The sequence below is a fragment of the Gastrolobium bilobum genome, unplaced genomic scaffold (genome assembly GCF_033153095.1).
Source record: "Gastrolobium bilobum isolate Gb01-03AN ecotype WA unplaced genomic scaffold, APGP_CSIRO_Gbil_v1 utg2833, whole genome shotgun sequence".
Taxonomy (NCBI): domain Eukaryota; kingdom Viridiplantae; phylum Streptophyta; class Magnoliopsida; order Fabales; family Fabaceae; genus Gastrolobium; species Gastrolobium bilobum.
The window spans coordinates 364,016-385,446 of record NW_026899149.1 but is presented as its reverse complement, the minus strand read 5'-3'; the positions used below and the strand labels follow the sequence as shown (position 1 = coordinate 385,446).

The following is a 21,431-nucleotide window of genomic DNA, read 5'->3' as shown; positions in this document are numbered from 1 at the left end:
CGAAAACAGTGATCCTGTAGAAGCGGTCGAATAGGATATTTTAAAAGTAGTTTATGATCAAAATTTTATTCAAAAAAACTTTGGAGAAAAGTAAAATTTCCCAAAACTAGTTAGAACCTAAACTTGCAGTTAGATCAACAGGCAGGCCGGGATAAATTTATTCACCCTTTCAATTCATGGTTGTCACTTGTCAATTACTTGGAACAGTGGAACACCCAAATCCAAAATAAGTAATGCATTTTGATAATCTAAGAAGTTTAAATTTATAGAGAAGAAACTCAAAAATGTTAAAAATACTAAATGAATGCCACATAAAACTGGTAAGTGGTAGCACAAACGTTCCTGTATTACCTTTTGCTTAATTTGTAAATTGATCATACGGAGAGAATTATAACTCTCAAACCAATGACAAACATTCATTTCTTTATTTGGGTAAGCAAAATCACAAGTTACATGGCAGTGCCAACGTCAAAAATTTGTTAGGAGCGACATTAGCTTATTCCATTAATGAAATGCTCCACCATTTCATAAAACGCAGTACCAGAATGTCATAAAAGCAGCAATGCCACTTAAAATACAAAGTCTATCCAACCTACTTTCGCTTCTCATCTTCTCCTCTTTCAACTGATTTTGCACTTTTGAATACATATGACAAGACTCAAGTACTTCACTATAATTTTTGCTCCTTCGGCAGCTAAGAGCTTCCTTAATAATATGCAAACTGTTTCTTCCATTAACATGAGCACCTTCCATGTCTTCCAACTGCATGCTCAGCTCTGTTAATTTAAGAGTTGTTTGAACCCCATCTCCTTCAGTCTGAGTCACTCTAAACTTCATAATAAGGATACATTCCACTACTTGACAAGGAAGAATGTCCTTGGCAGGGAGAACTGATCCAAAGCGAATAACAAAATCCTTATCTGTTGGCCAATGTCTTTGACCACCAAGAGGGCTCCAACTAGCAAGATTAGCAGCTTGCTTTATTTTCCTGTTTACTATAATCCAACTAAGTTGGAGCCCGTCACGGAGCTCGTGCCATAGTTTTCCGTCTTTCCTTTCCCTTTCCAAGGATGTAATTGGTGGCAGACCATCAGATACAGAAAGGTTAACCACTCCATCATTGTTATCATCTCTATCTGCATAAGTGAGAATATCAATCCTGAAAGGACAGTTATAGAACCAACCATCATAGCCATTTGCATTTGGAATTCCCCATAGAACTTTGGAACAGATTGGTTTCCCCTTGAACCTAATATCTACAATAGAAACAAAATCTGATGGTGATATGCTTTCAGATTCATTCATGTCCCCATAATATTCAGCTTCAGTCCAATTGTCAGGATACTCAAGATTGTTGTTCCGTTGATAGTCTGCAACCTCCTTGTTCACAATAAGTGGAAAACAATCTGCATAGAATTTTCTGAATCCCCCAATTGAAGAGATCAAACTTTTCACATCCTCCCTATTGGTTGAAGGCCACATAGATGAACATACATTTTCCCATAAACTCTCTTCTTTTGAGATGGAACAAAACGCTGCACAAGTACATGCTGCACTAGCCAATGTTGCGCCATCAAGTCGTCGTAATATGTCATAGAAGAGATCACTGTTTAATGAGGGGATATTCTGAACTGGGGCAACTGACATAGTGATAATCCTCTGACTGTCAAATGAACATAATTTAAATCAAAAAACAGAGAAAGAAACCTGCATGCATTTGAGTACAAAAAAGGGGGGAAACAATGTTTTTTCAGACATCAGTCAATAACAGGGTATATAATGTTTTGATAACATGACCAACACAAAAATATGTATACTGTCTTCTCAGTGCTCTCCAGGACTATCAATAAAAAGTCAGTTTATCTGAACTGCCAAAATATCCAACTCCTCAACCCAAAATTCGATTATGACTGAAACAATGTATAAAGCTATACTTACATCAGGATTATGTTTCACAACTGCATAATACTCAATTACATTGAAACAACCAACCTTTAAAAAGCCGATTTCATTTTTAGATGTTCAACATTAAAGCATTGCAGTAGCATCGACAGTTTGAGGTATAAAAACCATAAACCATAAAAAGAAGGTAGGAACACCATATTTCCAATCTAACTTTCCTCAGTTTCTGGCCCAAGATTTCAAACACAGTCACATAATATGATACAAGAAAAAAATAGAGAAGACGGGGGGGAGGGGGGGTAAACATTCTTAACACACAATATAATAACGTGAGAAGCAGGAGATATTCCCACTGAGTCCAAATCTTGTAGGTTCCTAAAAGAATACTTTAAGGATACAATTAAAAAAAAAAAAGACCAAGATTGATGGAGCCATACAGAAACTGGATTTGAGTGTGTGTGTAAGAAAATTATACAGAAATGAGAGCATTAGCTTTAATCAAATTCAGAGTCAAGACCTGATCAGAATTCATACTCAAATTCAACTGTTGAATGTTACTACTGTTCCTATAGTGTTTTAAAACTCGGACCGATCATCGAACCGGTCGAGGTATTGGGTCACTAGTTCAATCGGGTTCAACCAGGTTGAACCGGTTTTACTGTTCACATATTAAAATATAAAAATATTACTTATATTAATAAAAATTCACATAAGAAAACTATCTATGATCTTCAAAAAATAAATTGGTTTTCAATGATAGCAAATATTATATACTTCTAAGCTTCTAGCTCTAGACCGTTGAGATGAGATCATGAGACCATCAGTGTTTATCACCACTTAACTTTATGAGATCATTATAAGATGCAACTAAATTACATAAACGAACTACACTAATCTAAAATACCTTATTATTTTCACCTTACTTTTAATCATATTCATCATAAAATATGAATATGATTTAATTCAAGAGTTCTTATCAACAAAAAAAAAAAATTACCAAAAAAGAAAAGAAAAGGAAAAACCGGTTTAACCCGAGTCAACTGGGTCGCCGGGTCGCCGAGTTTCGGCCGGGTCAACCGGTCCAATCCGGGCTGACTGCATAACCGGTCTAACTATCCTCTCAGACCGGGGAACCCATCGGGTCACCCAGTCGACCCGGCCGGTCCGAACCGGATTTTAAAACACTAACCCAAACGTTAGAAAGAAACCTCGTAAGGACCAAAAAATAATATAGTAAGGTACTACTCCAGAGCAAGTTTAAATGCTTAAAGCATTGAAAGCCCCAGAAAATATATAATCTATGGTAGGTGTCTCTCATACCTACGGTACATCACAATTCACAGCTAAAAAGGCCCGCAAGGAAAAGGGGCCACACAGGATAACTTAACGAATTGAAAAAACTAATGCACAAATTCTGTTTTCAATGATTTATTATGTGAGAGTATTGAATCTGCGGGACTTTCTGAAGTTGCAACAAAAATTCATAAACTTCTGTAATCTAAATTTTTTTATAACAGTTGCTGAGATATATAGTCTCACATTGGTTGTATGAGCAACTAATGTAGAGTTTATAAGGCCTTGGGCACTCCCACCCTTTGAGCTTGCTTTTGGGGTGGTGTATCTCAAGGTTCTTAACATGGTACCAGAGCCTCGTGTCCTGGTCCTGGGTTCAAATCTCGTCGGCCCCCACTTTCTTTCCGGTGGAATTTTTTTCTTCGCACAGGTAGTTGGGCCTGTGCATAGTCCACTCTTCAAGCCCAATGGGCTCTTGTGTGAGGGGTCGTGTTGAGATATATAGTCCCATATTGGTTGTATGTGCAACTAATGTGAAGTTTATAAGGCCTTGGACACTCCCACCCTTTGAGCTAGCTTTTGGGGTGGTGTATCCCAAGGTTCTTAACATGGTATCAGAGCCTCGTGTCCTGGTCCTGGGTTCAAATCTCGCCGACCCCCACTTTTCAAGCCCAATGGGCTCTTGTGTGAGGGGGCGTGTTGAGATATATAGTCCCACATTGATTGTATGTGCAACTAATGTGGAGTTTATAAGGCCTTGGACACTCCCACCCTTTGAGCTAGCTTTTGGGGTGGTGTATCCCAAGGTTCTTTACATGGTATCAAAGCCACGCCGTCCCCCACTTTCTCTTGTGGAGTTTCTTAGCACAAGTAGGCTGGGTCTGTTGCATTGTCCACGCTTCAAGCCCAAAAGGCTCTCGTGTGAGGGGGCGTGTTGAGACATATAGTCCCACATTGGTTGTATGTGCAACTAATGTGGAGTTTATAAGGCCTTGGGCACTCCCACCTTTTGAGCTAGCTTATCCCAAGGTTCTTTACAACAGTAATTTAAAATTTTAATCAAATCAAACGTTTGCTTTCTAAAACCTAGAATTAGCACAAGGAGTAAAACACGAAATGACAAGAACAATATGGCCCATAATATTCAAAGAAGCAGAAATATAGTCATTGCCAATACCAAATAACACATCGTACAACAGATCCTATGCTGCAAATCAGGTGAATGTGAACAAGCGACATGCAGAAATTGCTATCAAGGTACTTATTATTGACAATAAATAAATGAATCTCTTCTAGAACATATAAGAACCAATCGCATTATTACAGTGAACAGTTCTTTCGTAACTAAGTTGAAAAGAATATAGGAACAGCAGTACTAAATTCTCAATATACATCCTTGGTACCACGTACCCTTCGGTTTAAGCAAACATTTTTATAGCTGCAAAATGCAAGTAGTGGTAGCAATGATGAATATTAATCCATTATTCAACTCTCAAGAGGTAAGCTACTTAGAAACTCTCTCTCTCTCTCTCTAAGATGCTTCACCATGAATGTATACTAGTAATCACATATGAAGCAGATTACAAAACTAGAGGAAACTTCCATAACAATCCATTATGAGATGATAGATATACTAAATAGACTGTTGAAGATATGTGTTCCAATAATGTAAGACACTCAATTCACATAACAAGCAGGTAAAATTATTCAGACTTCTAAGGAGAGGGCTTATCAAAAAACTATATAACTGTAGCCTTCAACCGATGCCAATGATTGAAAAAAAAAAAAAAAAAAAAAGACCACCAACCTAGCATATCTGTAGGTCAGAAAATTACAATTCACCACACTATATAATTAATTCATAACGAGAGCTTCTTATGATTTAAGCATGATGTAAACCCTTCTGCTACGACATCCACAAATAGCTTAACAAAATAAATAAATAAATAAATTATATACCCTTCTGTTTCCATCAAACATGACGCAAGCAACAATCAATAAAAACACAAAAACTTGAGAAACACCTCGAATAGATGGAAATGAACAGAATTATTGTCAAATTCAGCATATCAAAATTCAAACAAAAAAAAATGCTATAAAATACATAAATACTTATCCATATATATATATATGTGGAGAGAGAGAGAGAGAGAGAGAGAGGAGGTAGAGAGTTGTGACCTCAAATAATAGCGATGAACAACATGAGCAAGCTGAAACAGAGGAAGAGCAAGTGAAAGGAGAATGGAAGATTAGAAGCAAAAGGGAATTAAATAGAGGAAAACAGAGAGGATTTCAGTTACAGTAGGGTTTGGGACACACTGATTTGTGAGTGTGTGTTTGTCTCTCCTTCGCAACCTTAACACGTGTCGGGATCTTGGGGCTTAGTGATTTCCTACCTTGTCTCTCACCTCGACGCCCTGCACTTGCTCTCCTTCAATCCACCACACAAATTTTTGCCATATCAAGGTAAATAAAAACAATTAAATATTTTATTTTATTTTTTTTGGTTTGTTTGTTTTTGCTCTTGTGTTTTTAGCCATCAATGAAAAAATCTACTTTGTCTCACCAAGAAGAAGAAAAAATCTATTTTGTTTGTCACTTACCAACACATTTCACGGGATAAAAAATTGTACGATTCTGGTCTCATTCGTTCAATGTTTTAAATGTTTTAATCCATGTTTCGTTTCGATTGGAAAATATTAAAACCATCATATCAATTTACTGAGAAAAAAAACCATAAGATCAAGACGACGACAATAATAATAATAAATTACCAAATTATTAATGAGAGGTTATATACGTTGGTCTTTTAATGGACTGTGTACATATTTAAAAAATAAATAAATTAACAAATGTCAATTATTATCAACACTATATTAATATAGTCCATCGTAATCACTTTTATCATTATATTTTTATGAGAAAAGATATTGTAACAACCAATTAGAGTTACTACCAATTAATTTCACCATTAGATCGATTATGTTGATCCAACGGTTATATTTATTTCCATATTTGTATGGTTATGATTCTCCATATTCAATACTTTATATTTATTTTCACCTTTGTATGGTTTTAATATCCCATATTTAATACTTTCACATTAAATATGGAGAATCATAAACATACAAAAGATTGAAATAAATATAACCGTTGGATCAACATAATTGATCTAACGATGAAATTGATTGGTAATAACATTAATTGATTGTTACAATATCCTACCCCTATTCTTTTTTAAAATTAGGAACAGTGTTTTAAAATTCCGCCTTGTTCCGGGGTTGACCCTGTCGGATCATTAACCCCCTCTCTCTAAGGTTGGGGTCAGCAGTTAGACCCTACATGCACTTTGAACTCTCTAACCCCCAAAATCTCCTGGTTGAACTAGTGACTCCCGAATCAGAGAAGGTCAATGTATTTAAAATATATATATATATATATATATATATATATATATATATATATATATATACGAAAGGACGTCGTTTGGTGTGTAAAAAAAAACTCGTTGCTGCGTAAATCTAGAACTAAAATTGAAATTTGAATCGTTTTTCTCTTTTTTCTTCCGATCTTCTCTCTCGGACCCGGTCTCTTTGATCCGGTGAGTTCCTCCTCATGGTAATGGTTCCTCCTATCCTTTTAGGTCTTCTCTCTCCCTCTCCTACTTCGTGCTGGTTCTTCTCTCCCCACCGTTGATTCGTCGTGTCGCCGCCTCTCCTCTGTCATTCTCTCTTGGGTAAGGAATCTCCATTCACATGATGTTGTAGGTGCGTGAGAAAGATAAGGAAGGTCTGAGTTTGATGATATAGCTTTTTATTAACTCCATTGGAATACGTGTGTTATAGTTTGATGGTTTAATACTTTGATTAGCTTGTGTAATATTGATTTGTGGATGCAATTAGTTGAATTATGTTAAGTATATTTTGAATCTTTGATTTGGTGGTTTGATTTTTTTGAATTTTTCCTATAAAATATATATTTATATTTCTTTATTGTATAAAATCGGATCAGCGAAATGATCCCTTACCTCAGCTGAATCGATGGCCAGGCCGAGTTTTTAAACACTAATTAAGAATGAACCTCTCATGTTGAAATTTTACATAATCAATAAATTTGTAAAATTTTAACATAAGAATCCATTGCATGAGAGGTTCATTCCTAATAAGTTTGTGTTTGTAAAAATCTAATAATAAAAGTGATTACGATGGATATAGTTCATAATAATCGCTTTTATTAATAGATTTTTACAAACACAAATTCATTAGGAAATTGACCTCTTATATTAAATTTCACATGATAAATTTTAACATGAGAACTTATTATAAATTTTTGGTGATGTAAAAACTTTCTATACGTATTTTTTATGACTAATAAGTAGAATTAAAATCGTAAATATATGAAATTCCTTGTTCTTAATTTATGTGTAATATGGTTACTCCATTAAAAACCACAAGGCTTCTGAGTATATTGGGAATGAGATAAATTACTCCACTTCATTCCTCATATTCCTGGATCAACTTATCTAGGGATTCAACAAACAATTAAATCTAGTTATTCAGTTTTCTAACTATCATATAATCTCCTGTCCTGTTTTAATGCTAGTATTAAATTCTAAAACTTAATGGGAAGATGGTAAATAAGTAAGAGGTGACAGTGTTTAGACTCATTATATATGAGAAACAACAGTATATATATATATATATATATATATATATATAATTGACTTTGTTGATTAAAAAAGGATATTATGACACAAAGCTGTTTAAAAACTATATTATTTTCGACCATTTTACATATTTAGATTGAATTAGTATAAAGTAAAATTTTATCTCAAATTTCATTATATTAATAACACTTTTTTTATATTCATCTCAATGAAACATATATCATATAATATTTGATCTTCAACTTTCTTAAATAATAATAATAAATTACGAAGTAATTAAAATTTTAAAAAAAGTCGCTGTGGACCAATTAATGATGGAGTCTAAAGAGGAAGGTGAAATGCTCCTTGCTGTCGTGACTACTCTTGTGGTCATATTTATGAACAACCAAACCCATCTTCATTTATCATCTTTTTTGTTTTATTTTATTTTTTGTGTGTTAAAGACTTTCAAACTTCTAGAACCAAAAGTAAATGAAAAACAAAGAATAAGGAGTCCCGCCGACGAACCCATAATGTACTTTGTTATTTGATATATTGTTGAAATGATGACTCATTAACTGTGTTATATACTGGCTAAAGCATATAATTTTATTCCATCTACCTTGAAGCATACAAAAATTAAACAAACATCATATCAGTTTTGAATTTTGACCAAGCCAATAATAAACTAAATGTAATGATTTATTTAATTTATTTATTGAATTTTTGAGTTATAAATAATTACTATATTTATTTATATTTTTCTACTGTATATTTACAAATTTAATCTTTATTCTTATATACTTTTTTAACATTATGGTGAGATGCGACGGTTGAATTAAGTTGAGATAAAAAAACAAAAAACAAAAGAAAGATAGCCAAACACTACTTTATGATAGGGTTGACTTTTGGTACCATCGCTAAAAATGGAATAAATTTTTCTTGCATCATATAAGAAATTATACTTATGTTACACTCACCTAAAAAGACGTGTTTTTCTCTTTTTTTTCTTTTTAAAAATAGTGGGCTCCACTTAATTTATCTCACAATATAAAATAACTTCTCTTTTATAATATGAGAGAAGTAAAGCCCATCATATATACTCAATGGGCTTATCATTTCTCAAGCTCCTTGAAATAATTTTATTTTCGGCTGCTAAATCATAACCGTACAAAGATGGATCAATGGTGATAAAGAAAGAGAGAAAAAAAAGAAATCATAATCATTCAAAGGTAAATCAATTAATATAAGAAAATAAATAAATAAAACGACGTAGTTTTTAGTGGCCGAAGATAAACTTATCTCAAGCTGTTTGAAAAATATTTTTCCCATATTCAATTAAATTATTATTTTTTAAAAGAAAAAACTTTTTCAATGTGGTGAAAAAAAATTCAAAAGTAGTGAAATTTTTTCTAATTACAAATATATATATATATATATATATATATATATATATATATATATATATATATATATATATTAAATACATCTGATGCACTAAAAATTGGTACCTAAAAATGATTGGAAAGATACAATTGTTTTTTGCATGCATTGTTTATTGCGCGTTCTGGAACTGGGGTAGTAGCAGCATTTGGAAAGTAAGATAAAAAGGCGAAAGAGAAAGAGAAAAGCTCAATCAAGATTCACTTTTGCCTACAAAAAAAGGTTTAAGGATTTGTAAGTAACGGTGTGTGTGATTTGTGTTTTACAAAACAATTTTCTAACTTTAAAAAAAAAAAAAAAAAAAACGTGTTTGATAGTTAATATTTTGTGAAAAAATTTAAAAAATAGGTTTTGGTTTTTGGTTTTTAAAATAGAATTTAGAAAACATCCTTAAGGTGTTTTTGTTCTTGTTTTCTATTCTTTTGTAAAAAATTAATTCAATTCAAAAGTTTAAATTCTTAAGTAAATGCCTCTTTAATGGTTTTATATATTTCTAACACGCTACCTCGTAAGAAAGCCTTGGACTTAAAAGGTAGATAATGCATCAGGTCCGACCTACCTGTACTAAGAAATTTCACAAAAAGACGGCGAATATCGAATCCACTTTTGGGTGAGACTACATTAATGATTTTATATATTTTTTAACACGCTCCATTACAAGAGAGTCCATTGATTTTGAAGGGTGGACAATGTGCAGACTCACCTACTTGTACTAAGAAATTCTACAAGAGAAAGTGGGGGCGATGAGAATCGAATCCGTGACACCGAGCCTTTAATATCATCTAAAGAATCAACTCAACCCAAAAACATAAATCGTTAAATAGAAACCTCTGTAATGATTTATATTATACGAAGACGCAATTCTCATTAATGGCAAGAATGTAAATAACAACACATTATAAATGTTTTACTCTTTAGTCTCTCATCTCATGCAGTGGGGGAGATATTTTAGGTGGCTATGCAAGAGCGGATGTTTAGGAAGGAAATAATTGACAAATTAATGTTTAGATAATTAATTTTGTGGAATGTTTGATTACTAAAAGTAGTATCAGATTCAGGGCACTCGTGTTTACATTTTATTTTATTTTAGTGTAAAGTTTTAATAATTAGTGAGGAGACAATGTTGTAATAAATCTTGTTATCTGTCCGGACAATATATATAGAGGAATAATGGATAGGTTGTTTGGTTGGGTCATGCAATCATGCTTATTTCATTATCCTGGTGATTTTTCCAGCGCATGATGAATTAGGATACATTAATGACTGACGTTTTTAAGTTTGAATTGGTAGAATAAATCTTTGGTACTACTGCTGTACCAAAGATTCAGTACATCTCACCAATGAAAATATTACATGTTAGTTAAAATTTTATTTTTTCTCTCAGATTTTTTCTCTCTCCTCTGATGTGTAATGCTCTCGTTGATGAGATAAACTGAATCTAAGTACAACAGTAGTACCAAAGATTTATTCGAATTGGTAAGATGAATATTTATTATTATCTTTTTTTCGAGAATAAGAAAACTAAAGCTCAAGGAAACGCTACTAGCATAAACTCTTACGGAGGGGTTTGGGTTTGAGTTTGTTCTTATTTTACCAAATTCATTTGCTTCTTTTGAACCATTGTTAGTAAAGTGATTTTAGTGGATTTTGGATATTTGCTTGGGGCTTGCTTTCAACAATTTGATTCATGACAATAAAATATTTATTTTGCAAATGAGGATTGATATACTTGGTCAAACTTTCTGGTCATGTTAATGGTGAATTGAATTTGATTCTTGGATTTTTCTCTTTGGTAAGTAATATATAATTTCACCCTAAATTCTCATTAAAGTTGTTTCGGATCTTGTAAGGGGACGTATCTTCCTCTAATTTAAATTTTTATTTAGTAAAAAAGTATTTATTTTTGCCAAATATTTTTTAGTTGGGAAAAGAAAATGTCATGAGTTTCAAACTTAGACACATAATTTGGTTCTTACAATAAATTATTTTCGTCAAAATACTGATAGTCAAATACAACATTATACAATGTAAGATTCAAACACACACAAAATACAAATAGAAAACTATTATAATATGTTTGACATGGATTTGTTTGTTTATAGAATTTGTGTGAGTTTGTTTCAGGGGCGGACCCACGTAGGCGCACGTGACCGCATCTGCAGACATGAAAATTTTAAAAAAAAATCTTAAAAAAAAATATTAAAGTTTGCAATAAATTTCTCCACACGCTACCTCTCCCACACTCTCTCTCTGCTGCTGCAAATTTGATTGACTGAGACAACACGGTGGATCAAGGGAAACACTGCTTCTCTCTCTCTTGTACAATATCTTCATCTTGATGATAAGGATGAACTGTGGATTAAAAAAAAAAGACATGGACATGACTCTGAATCTCTGATGTTGTGCTTAGTTGCCCTGTGCCTAGAATGTCAGAGGTACATGCTTGAATTTGCATACATGTACATTTTCAAATACACACACTTAGCTGCCCTGCTTGCTTTACTAAATTGGCAGATTGATAATCCATTTATCTAATTTTCATTCAGCATTGTAGAATCAATAGTACAAGTATATTTATCTTCCCACGTGCCTTGAGCAAAGTGATAAGAGTTGATATTTTGGCCTTCTGCATTTTTCGATAATCCTACTGTGTAAATAAACAAGTGTGATTTCTCTAACACGTGAAGGTACCATCATCCCAGCTACACCCACCATTACCTCCCCATGGTCCCACTATTATGCTCTTCTTCTTGCTTTTTCCTTCCTATAAGAATGCATTAGACCATTGGTTTAAAGTAGCTAGAAAAGAAGTATACCAATTACACAACCATGACATATTTTTTATTTTTATCTTTTTGGGGGTACAAAACAAAGATGAAAATTTATACTTAAATTATATTTGATAGTTACTATCCCATCCACAGAACCCTGTGCATAAGCGTGAAAATAAAGGAAAAATTCAGTTATTTTATCATGTCGTATGGAAGATTATTCGAACTTCGAAGTAATTATTCTTATTGATAAAACAAAGAAATTATTCTTCTTTTGATAGCAAGAAAACTGAATATGACCTTTATTGTTTGCTTGTAATTTTTTCCAATGGGTAATTATATTAAGAATAAATACCCTTTTGGGTCCCTAACAAAAAACACGGTCTCCACTTTAGTCCCTTACAAAAATAAATTAGTCAGTTAGTCCCTAACAAATTTAAAGTGGACCCATTTTAGTCCTTTTGAGGGACTAATATGGGTCTTTTTTGAATTTGTGAGGGACCACGATTTCAACTAAATGGGTCCACTTTGAATTTGTTAGGGACTAACTGACTAATTTATTTTTGTAAGGGACTAAAGTGGGGACTGTATTTTTTGTTAGGGACCAAAAATGGTATTTACTCTTATATTAATAAATTTCCAAAATTTGAACATCGAGTTAATATTTATTTTTTTGAATTGCACAATTAATATTTCTTTATTAGAGAAAGACTTCTTAATTCATATTCCCTTTGTAAGGAGTTACAGTTTAATCTTTATTTTTTGAATTGCACAGTTAATATTGCTTTATCTCTTTGTTGATTCTCTAATTGATTTATGTTTGCTTGTAATATAGGATAACTTTGGTTGATTCTCCAAAGCTTTATTTTTGAAGTGGAAGCAAAAATTGGTTCTTGATGTTTAAACATTGAGAGCACAAATAATTGTGGGTTCGTAGTAATTCGACAAGTCTCAATGAAAGGTAACTTTCTTTATTTATTTATTTGTTATAACTGTTTTAATAGCAACAAACGGTGTAATTGATATTTATTTTTGGATTTTTAGGTTGTAATTGTTTCACTAACATAACGAGTATAATTGATTTAAGTATAAATTATGATTTGTCATGAATACAATCTTATTTCAAACGTCTAAAACCCACAAATACAGAACCCATGTCTCAAAGTGAACAAGTTTCAAATAGTATTTCAGTTCCAATTCTATCAACCTCAGAGACAAAAGGTTTCAATTGTGGAAAATCTCCTCAAAATCAAAGACAAAATGTACCACCACAAGCATCTCAATTTCAAAGTTTTCATTCACAACCATTCGATTGTTGCTTGCAGTGGCAGTGGCCAGAGATTGGTTAATCGAACAAGTTGACATCAACAACGCGTTCCTTCACGGGGATCTCTGTAACAGCCCATTGTACACCAGTATTGTTAACATTAATTATGATATTAAACGCAGTTACAATCACAGCAATTCAATTATAAAAATGCGAATAAACTTTTTCCGATTATTACGCGAGCCTTTAAAACATAAAAAGCGTAATAATTAAAAGTTGTGACCGTAACCGTAAAATCTTGCGGAAGACTTATTTAAACTATTTTTATAACTTACTTTACTTATTATAAGTTACTAAGGGATTCCCATAAACCCACTTAGCCAATTACTAACTTTTACGTTTTTACTTACTCGAACATGGTTCACTAATTAAATTACTGCGAACGCACCACAAAATTTCAGACCTTCCACTCAGGTTATATTTTTACTTACTTAATTCCCTTTCTAAAAAGCTAACACACGCTATGATCGGAGCACGTTTGCTCCGGATATCACCGTTTGAAGTTGGACAAGCAAAATTGTCCTCCAACCCCAAAACAGCTCTAAACATCCCTCACTCTCTGAATTACTGCACAGAATCCACTCATCCAATTGCTCCCAAAATTTTACACCATAAACTAGACACCTCAATCTTCGATTTGATATATCATACGCTTAATTTGTTCAAGAAACGAAGCGGGAAAAAAATTTCCAAAACTGAACCAGAACAGCCCCCAAGTGCAGGGCAAAACAGGGCAGTTGTGTTCACTGACTTCCACAGGGCTGCGCACAACCCATAAAATTCTAATATTTTGACACAATGTAAGGGACATCTCAAGCTTCAAAACGGCGTATGGCACGTCCCTATCAGACCTCGATGGAGGGAGATATGCTCTCTCGAAGTTCATCTAAAATCTGTCATTTCTACATAAAATTCGCCAGAGTTTCCTTTGTTTTTCCTAAAATCCCCAAATTTGCATAAACTCAAAAGTACCTCAAATGTACCTAATAATCCAATAATAATCCAATGGGTGGCACACACAAGGACCAGCAATGCGCTGGGGCACTTACAACCCAATCCAATTTATATTTATTACATAGTTTATACTATAATGCTCACTTTAAAATCCTTCACTTGTTTCAATCACACGGATCCATTTACATGTCATTTCTCAACATAAGTACATAATTATCATCTTACAATAGGCCTAAAGCCCTTACATCATATTACATCAATATTCATGCATACTTACAACATCTCATTTAAATATAACAACATACATATTTATAACTTGAATTTACAACTTGAAATATGAACTTGAATTTACAGCTTTAAACATAACTTCGAATGAAATAATAACTAACTAGACACATGCACAATATATATCATGAACAAGTAATGACAATGCTCTCATGACTCATCCTACGAGCATCTTGCCCGCCATTCCTGTGCCACTGCTACCTCCTAAAATAAATGCCCCGAGACAGAGTGAGATATACGGATATATCTCAGTAACCTAGAGGTTCTGGAGAAAACTTCGTCCAATGGTTCACTTTGATGCATATCAATAGTATAAAACAACCACTTTCAAAACAAGATAAAGCAAGGGGTTTAGAGAAACTGGGGAATATCGGGATATAAAATACGACGAAGCGGGATGGTAGCTACCAATACCACGCAACGTCCTCGGCATATATAAGCCTACGGGTATCATCCAAGGTGTGTTCCAAGAACCACAACCATGATGCCCCAACCATCCATATACACCCGAGACATTCCTAGTGTGCTCCTATCCGGATCACACACCACGACCCTAGGTCAACTGGAACTCCCTCTCGGAGACCTATCCAGTGGAAGTCCGAAACGCCCGAAGGTAAAAACTGTCTACTGGCCAGAGACTCGGTACATAAGTACCCACTGTGATAATGCATGCATGCTCATGTTGTTCTACACTACTCATATACACTTCATACCATTACCCTCAACGGGTATGGTGTAACAGAAAAGGGGAACAAGCCCCAGTACCAAGAGATTACCTCTAAAAAGCTCAATTCCAAGCTTGCTTGAATTTCACGTATTTAATCCAATGCCTCTAAACTTGTTCTTCAACCTATGTACCATCAAATTACAAGTTATATCAATTCATGCCACCACACAAGTCAAAGACAATTACCCCAATATTTTCAAGATTTAATACATATTAACACATCTTTCATAACCACAAGTTGATACAAGTTTCCAAACTGACCATCTATATAGCATATACTTGAATTTACTTGCTAAATGTAATCAAACACTTATGTGAATTTACTTTCATCCCTAGGTCAATTAATCCTATAGTGGCCGAATTGCACCACATAGAAACTCCAAGAATTTAACTTGTTTTCCTATTCATATGCCTTAGTTAATTCCTTATTTGATCACTAAGTAGTCTTATATAAATTATTACATAACTTTTTTATCAAAACTCTAACATAAACAGTCTCATCCTAGAATTAATTAAGATTTCACACTTTATCTTCGGTTCAAATACTAGCCAATCATCATTAAATGTCCTAAGGATCATTGTTTTACATGACCAATGAATTAAACACTTAATTTACACAATTAATTCTAAAGGGCCGAAATACACACACTTTTTACAGCATCAACATCCTGTGCCATTTTAATCACGAAAATTTCATCTTAACTCCGATTCCCCTGAATTTTTGATATGTTATAGTAGACACTTAAGGCTTTAATTTGGCGCAAACCACACTCCATTCGGAATCCTGTAGCTTCAGATATGAATTTTTTAACATAACAGCCCCTATGTTGATCCTAAAAGGTCCATAAAGTTCTTTTGAAATTCCTATACTTCATTCTTTTTACAAACCAACTCTAAATCATATTACACTTATATTTTCACATACAAACTTGATTAAACACATCCTTTAACTATTTTATCACATGATGACCGATTTACCTAGCTTAAGGTTTAATGAATTCTCTTTCAATTTTTCTATCACTTGAACCTTTAATTTGTCATCTCAATTTCATGTATTTCACTTAGGAATTATTACAAACACTTGGTGTGCACATCTTTACACACAAAATCTGAACCATATAGAGTTCATCAAACTCATCCCTTATGTGATTTCAATTTCTTTTTGTAGCAGAGAAAACCAATCCATCACAACAACTCATTAATCAACTTAAACATCAATAAAACCACTTAAATTCATCATTAAACCAACATCAAAATTATCATCATAAACAGCCCTAAATTCATAAAACCTAACCTAAAATCCATGGAATTAATCAAGAAAAGATAGCTTAATCACCTTTTAATGCTTGTAGGAGACTAATTCATCAACTTCTCATCAAAAGGGCATGAAAACACATCATTTAACCAAGAGGGCAGCTGCTGGTCGCTGGACATATGGATGAAGAACTCATCATATAAAGCTCCTAAGGATGAACAAGTTGGTAGGTTTTGCTCCTTAGGTTACTAGCATGAAGTTTTGTGAAGAAATTTATGGAAGAAAATGGTTAGAAAACATGTTGCCAAGCTTCTCTTGCTCACAAGGTGCACACTGTTAAGGAAGAGGAGAAAGACTACATGTATCGTGACTTTGAGAAAGAAAAGAAAGGGCTGTCGATCTAAACATATATAATACCACTAAATATTTGTTTATTTTATTTACTTGGTATTTATTTAACTATCAATAATTAGATTACTCATTTGTTTCATAAAAAAAAACTCCTCTAAACTTCCATAAATTTCATAGCTTAACTTAATCTACATTAATGAATTAAGCTACTTGAAAACATATATGCATCTAAAATAAATATATATCTCACTAAGTTATATTATTTTTCATAATTAATTACTTTTATAAGTAATATTTCTTATTTACTTTTATAATTATTTTCATATATAGCATCTTAACTTATTTTCTATAAATTCATCATACCTCTTCTATTTTATTTACAAACACTATAAATCTATAAATTTTCCATACCATTATTTAAATTCTTAAAATTATAATTAGACTTCATTTGTATTTTAGCCTAATTTTCAAGATTTTCACTAATCCTTCCCTTCAATTCTCATTTAATATATTTTAATATATGATATTCAAACTTAGAAATGCGAGGTGTTATAATTTCTCTGAAGAGGTGTATGTGTCCATTCTTGAAGGGGTGGTTTCGGATAATCCAATACAAGTTTGCAAGCTTCAGAAGTCTCTATATGACCTCAAACAAGCTAGCTGTCAATGGAATGCAAGACTTACCATAGAGCTCTGACAACTTGGTTTCTACCAATCCAGTATAGATCATTGCTTTTCACCAAGGCTACTGTTGGCTCCTTTACTTGTCTTCTTGTGTAGGTAGATGACATGGTTCTTGTCGGCAACAACATTGAAGAGATAAAAATGGCGAAACACCATTAAGATGACAAATTTCGTATCAATGATCTTGGGCCACTTCATTTCTTCCTTGTGATGGAAATAGCTCGATCTAAGAAAGGTTTAGTATTGAATCAGAGAAAATATGTTTAGAATTACTCTCTGAAAGCGGGTTACTTGGTGCCAAGCCTGCATCCTCTCCAATGGAAGCTTCATTGTGATTGAAACAATATCAAGGTGAGTCATTTGAAGACCCTGCACTGTTTAGACGTTTGGTGGGACGTATAATTTATCTAACAAATACTAGGCCAGATATTTGTTTCTTCGTGCAGCAGCTCAGCCAGTTTGTGGCCAATCCTATGAAGGATCACTACACTGCAGCCTGTAGGGTACTTCATTACTTAAAGGCCGCTCCAGCTAAGGTCCTCTTATTTCCTACGAAGAATTTGTTGTCCTTGTTAACATTTGCAGATGCAGACTGGGCTATATGTCTAGACACCTGCAAGTCCACCACAGAATATTGAATCAACCGGCGAATGTTTATTGTGATAATCAAGCTGCAATTCACCTTGCACACAACCCTTCGTTTCATGAGCGAAGCAAGCACATTGAGCTTGATTGCCATGTGACTAGAGAGAAGATAGTTGCAGGCTTGCTTCGGTTGCTACTAGTCTCCACCACACATTGGGGTTGTATAACATACACTGCCAACTTGAGGGGGTTGATATGGAATATATTTTTATTTCACCTCTATTTATCACACATGATTCTTTTATTTAATAGTTCGGTAAGTTAGCTTTCTGTTAGTATAGTTAGCAAGTGGTGATTCTGTTACCTATGCCACATGGTTATCCTTTTTTTGTTTGTAGCTGATGTGCCTAGTATATATAGGGTGACACTTTGTACTTTACACTTACTTTTCATTTTCATTAGTTTTATCAGAATGAATAGAATTTCATCCCTTCGATATTGTAAGAGGATATAATATATGTACTGCATTGATGTAAAATAGTCTAGGATGTAGAATCTAATATAAAATAGCTAGAATGTAAAAATATATGTACTTGACTCAAATCCATGTACAAAGTAATGAAATATGTTTGTTTTATCAATCGATGTTTAAAAATTTATATTCCTCTATTTTATTGTTATTATTGATAAAGTATAGTTTAATAAGTAATGTGATATTCTCTATGTTAGTTAGCTATAAAAGATGTTACACGTGTCGTGTCAACCCATACAAAAAGTTATTAATGTTGGTGATAATAACTCGTACATTTCAATTTGTGAGTTATCCGTATCGCGTCATATAAACCTACAGAATTTCTGGGTTGTATTAGTGTTGAAGATTTTGACACGAATAAAAATTCGTGTTGATATATTCGTATCGTGTCAACTCGAATTGATATCCTTACGAACATATATTGAATAACAAAACACAAGCATAATTTTTCTAATTACTTGTTAGCTGTTCCTTTTATTTCTGTGGCTTTTATTGGGGAAGTGCATGCTTGGTTATATATATATTTTATTTCTTTTAAAAAAAAATAATATCTATAAAGTTTTACTTAAAAATTGTATTTTTTATTTTAAAATAACATACTATATACGCATTAAATATTGAATGTTGTATTATTATTTTTGGACTAGTATTAAATGTTAGATTAAGTGTTTGAGCAAAGCATAATTGTGTTAAAAAGAAGAAGCGAAGTTTTAGCTGTGTTGGGCTTGCTATAGTAACTTCATGAATCTTTATAACTCTTTCAATAATCTTTTAAAGGAAATACAACTCTCGTGTTGCAAGAAAAATAAAAATTTTTCCCTGCTAACCCATAGTAAAACGTATCATTTGTCATTTTATTTATTTATTAAAACAATGGATTTCACATGACATTATCTCTGCAGAAAACTCAAAGTCTTTCCTACAATAGGAGATACTTAAACCCCGTTTTTAATTGGGTGGATCAGATGTCCTGTTAGAGGTTATTCTGCAACTCATTTTTAACTATGTACTTCCGGAAGTACATAGTTATAATATTATTATTTTTTTTTAACTATGTACTCGCGAAAAATACGTAGTTAAAAAATAATTGCAAAAATAAACAGTACCATTTCTACAATATAATTATTATATTTCCAATTTTTAACTACTAAATGAATGTGGCGTAGATTGCTTGCTTAAGCATGGCGTTTCACTACAACCACTTTACACCTGCTTAAAAATATACTAAATGACTAGCGTTTAAGTCGCGCACACCCCAGATACGCATCTTGCAGAGCGTAAGACGTGACAGACATTTTTTGGATTTTACACAAGTCCCGCATAGGACATGCGCAACTTAAACGTTCACTTTGTGTATTTCACTAGCATCAAGTGGTGATGATATGTGTATCTTTTTTACATCACAACAAACAAAAAAACCATGCATTTAAGCTTTGTTTGGGAGTTTGGAGGGGAAGGAAAGGAAGAGGATCCAAAGGGGAGGGAATTGGAGGGAATCCCCTTCCCTTGTTTGGGAGTCAAAAAAATGAAATGGGAGAAAAATGGAGGATTAATGAGATATTTTTACCATTTTATCCTTTTTAAATTAATATAATTATTATACTTTACAAATTAAATTAAATTCAAAATTTCTAAAAAAATTATTTATATACTTTTCTCACTACTAAAAAATAACATATTTTCAACGAAATTTTTATGTTGCAAATGACGAAAATTTCGTCACAAATTTTTTTTTTCGTCGAAAATTGTCGAAATTTTTTCTTCGATGAAAATTTTTAAAAAAAATAAATTTTCTATCGAAATTTTCGACAAAATTTAGTTTTCGTCATAAGTCTTGAGGAAAATGATTTCCTACATCAAATGTTTTAAACGAAAAAAGAATTCCGTCAAAAATGTTGACGAAATATTTTTCGTTCAAAATTTCGATAGAAATGTGTTCTAACAAAATTTTTGACGAAAAGTGACTTGTCAAAAATTCAGAGCGAAGTGTTTGATTCGAAACTTTAGACGAAATTTAAATTTTGTAAAGGATTTTGACAGAATATTTTTTCTGTCAAAATTTTTTATCGAAATATTTTTCGTTGAAAATTTTTACAAAAATATTTTTTGTCGAAATTTTTTGACAGAAATGTGTTCTGTCAAAATTTTGATGGAAATGTTTTTTTATCAAAAAACTTGCCGAAAATATTTTTCGTCGAAAATTTTCGATGGAAATTTGTTTCGTTACAAATTTTGACGGAAATTTTTTTTGTCAAAAAGTTTAACGAAAATGTTTTCATTGAAAACTTTCGATGAAATTTTAATTCTGTAAAAATTTTGATGAAATTTTTTTCATCACAAATTTTCGATGGAAATGTGTTTCGTTGAAAATTTTGATGAAAATATTTTTCGTCAAAAATTTCGATAAATATATTTTTTTGTTAAATATTTTGATAGAATTTAGATTCTGTAAAAAATTTTGACAAAATAAAAATTCGTCAAAATTTTTACAGAAATGTTTTTAGTCACAAATTTTGATGGAAATGTTTTCCGTAAAAAATTTTGACGTAATTATTTTACGTCAAAACTTTTTGATGGAAATGTGTTTCGTCAAAATTTTGAACGAAAATTTTTTCGTTAAAAGTTTCGACGGAATTTAGATTCTATCAATTATTTTGACTGTTTTTTTTTTCCGTAC

At 32.6% G+C, this 21,431-nt stretch overlaps 1 protein-coding gene and 1 long non-coding RNA gene across 2 annotated transcripts; both read right to left on the bottom strand.

Annotated features, from left to right (window-relative positions):
- Positions 1-389: 389 nt before the first annotated feature.
- LOC133287728 (F-box protein At2g27310-like) lies at positions 390-5,625 on the bottom strand. The gene is made up of 2 exons (XM_061485394.1): positions 5,374-5,625; positions 390-1,663 (listed from the first exon to the last, which is right to left on the bottom strand). The coding sequence occupies exon 2, from the start codon at positions 1,645-1,647 to the stop codon at positions 526-528; it is 1,122 nt and encodes a 373-aa protein (XP_061341378.1). The 5' UTR covers positions 1,648-1,663; positions 5,374-5,625; the 3' UTR covers positions 390-525.
- Positions 5,626-14,427: 8,802 nt separating this feature from the next.
- Positions 14,428-16,968, bottom strand: LOC133287738 (uncharacterized). The gene is made up of 3 exons (XR_009748279.1): positions 16,684-16,968; positions 15,397-15,470; positions 14,428-14,824 (listed from the first exon to the last, which is right to left on the bottom strand). It is a non-coding gene; the product is annotated as an uncharacterized LOC133287738 (long non-coding RNA).
- Between the last annotated feature and the right edge of the window lie 4,463 nt (positions 16,969-21,431).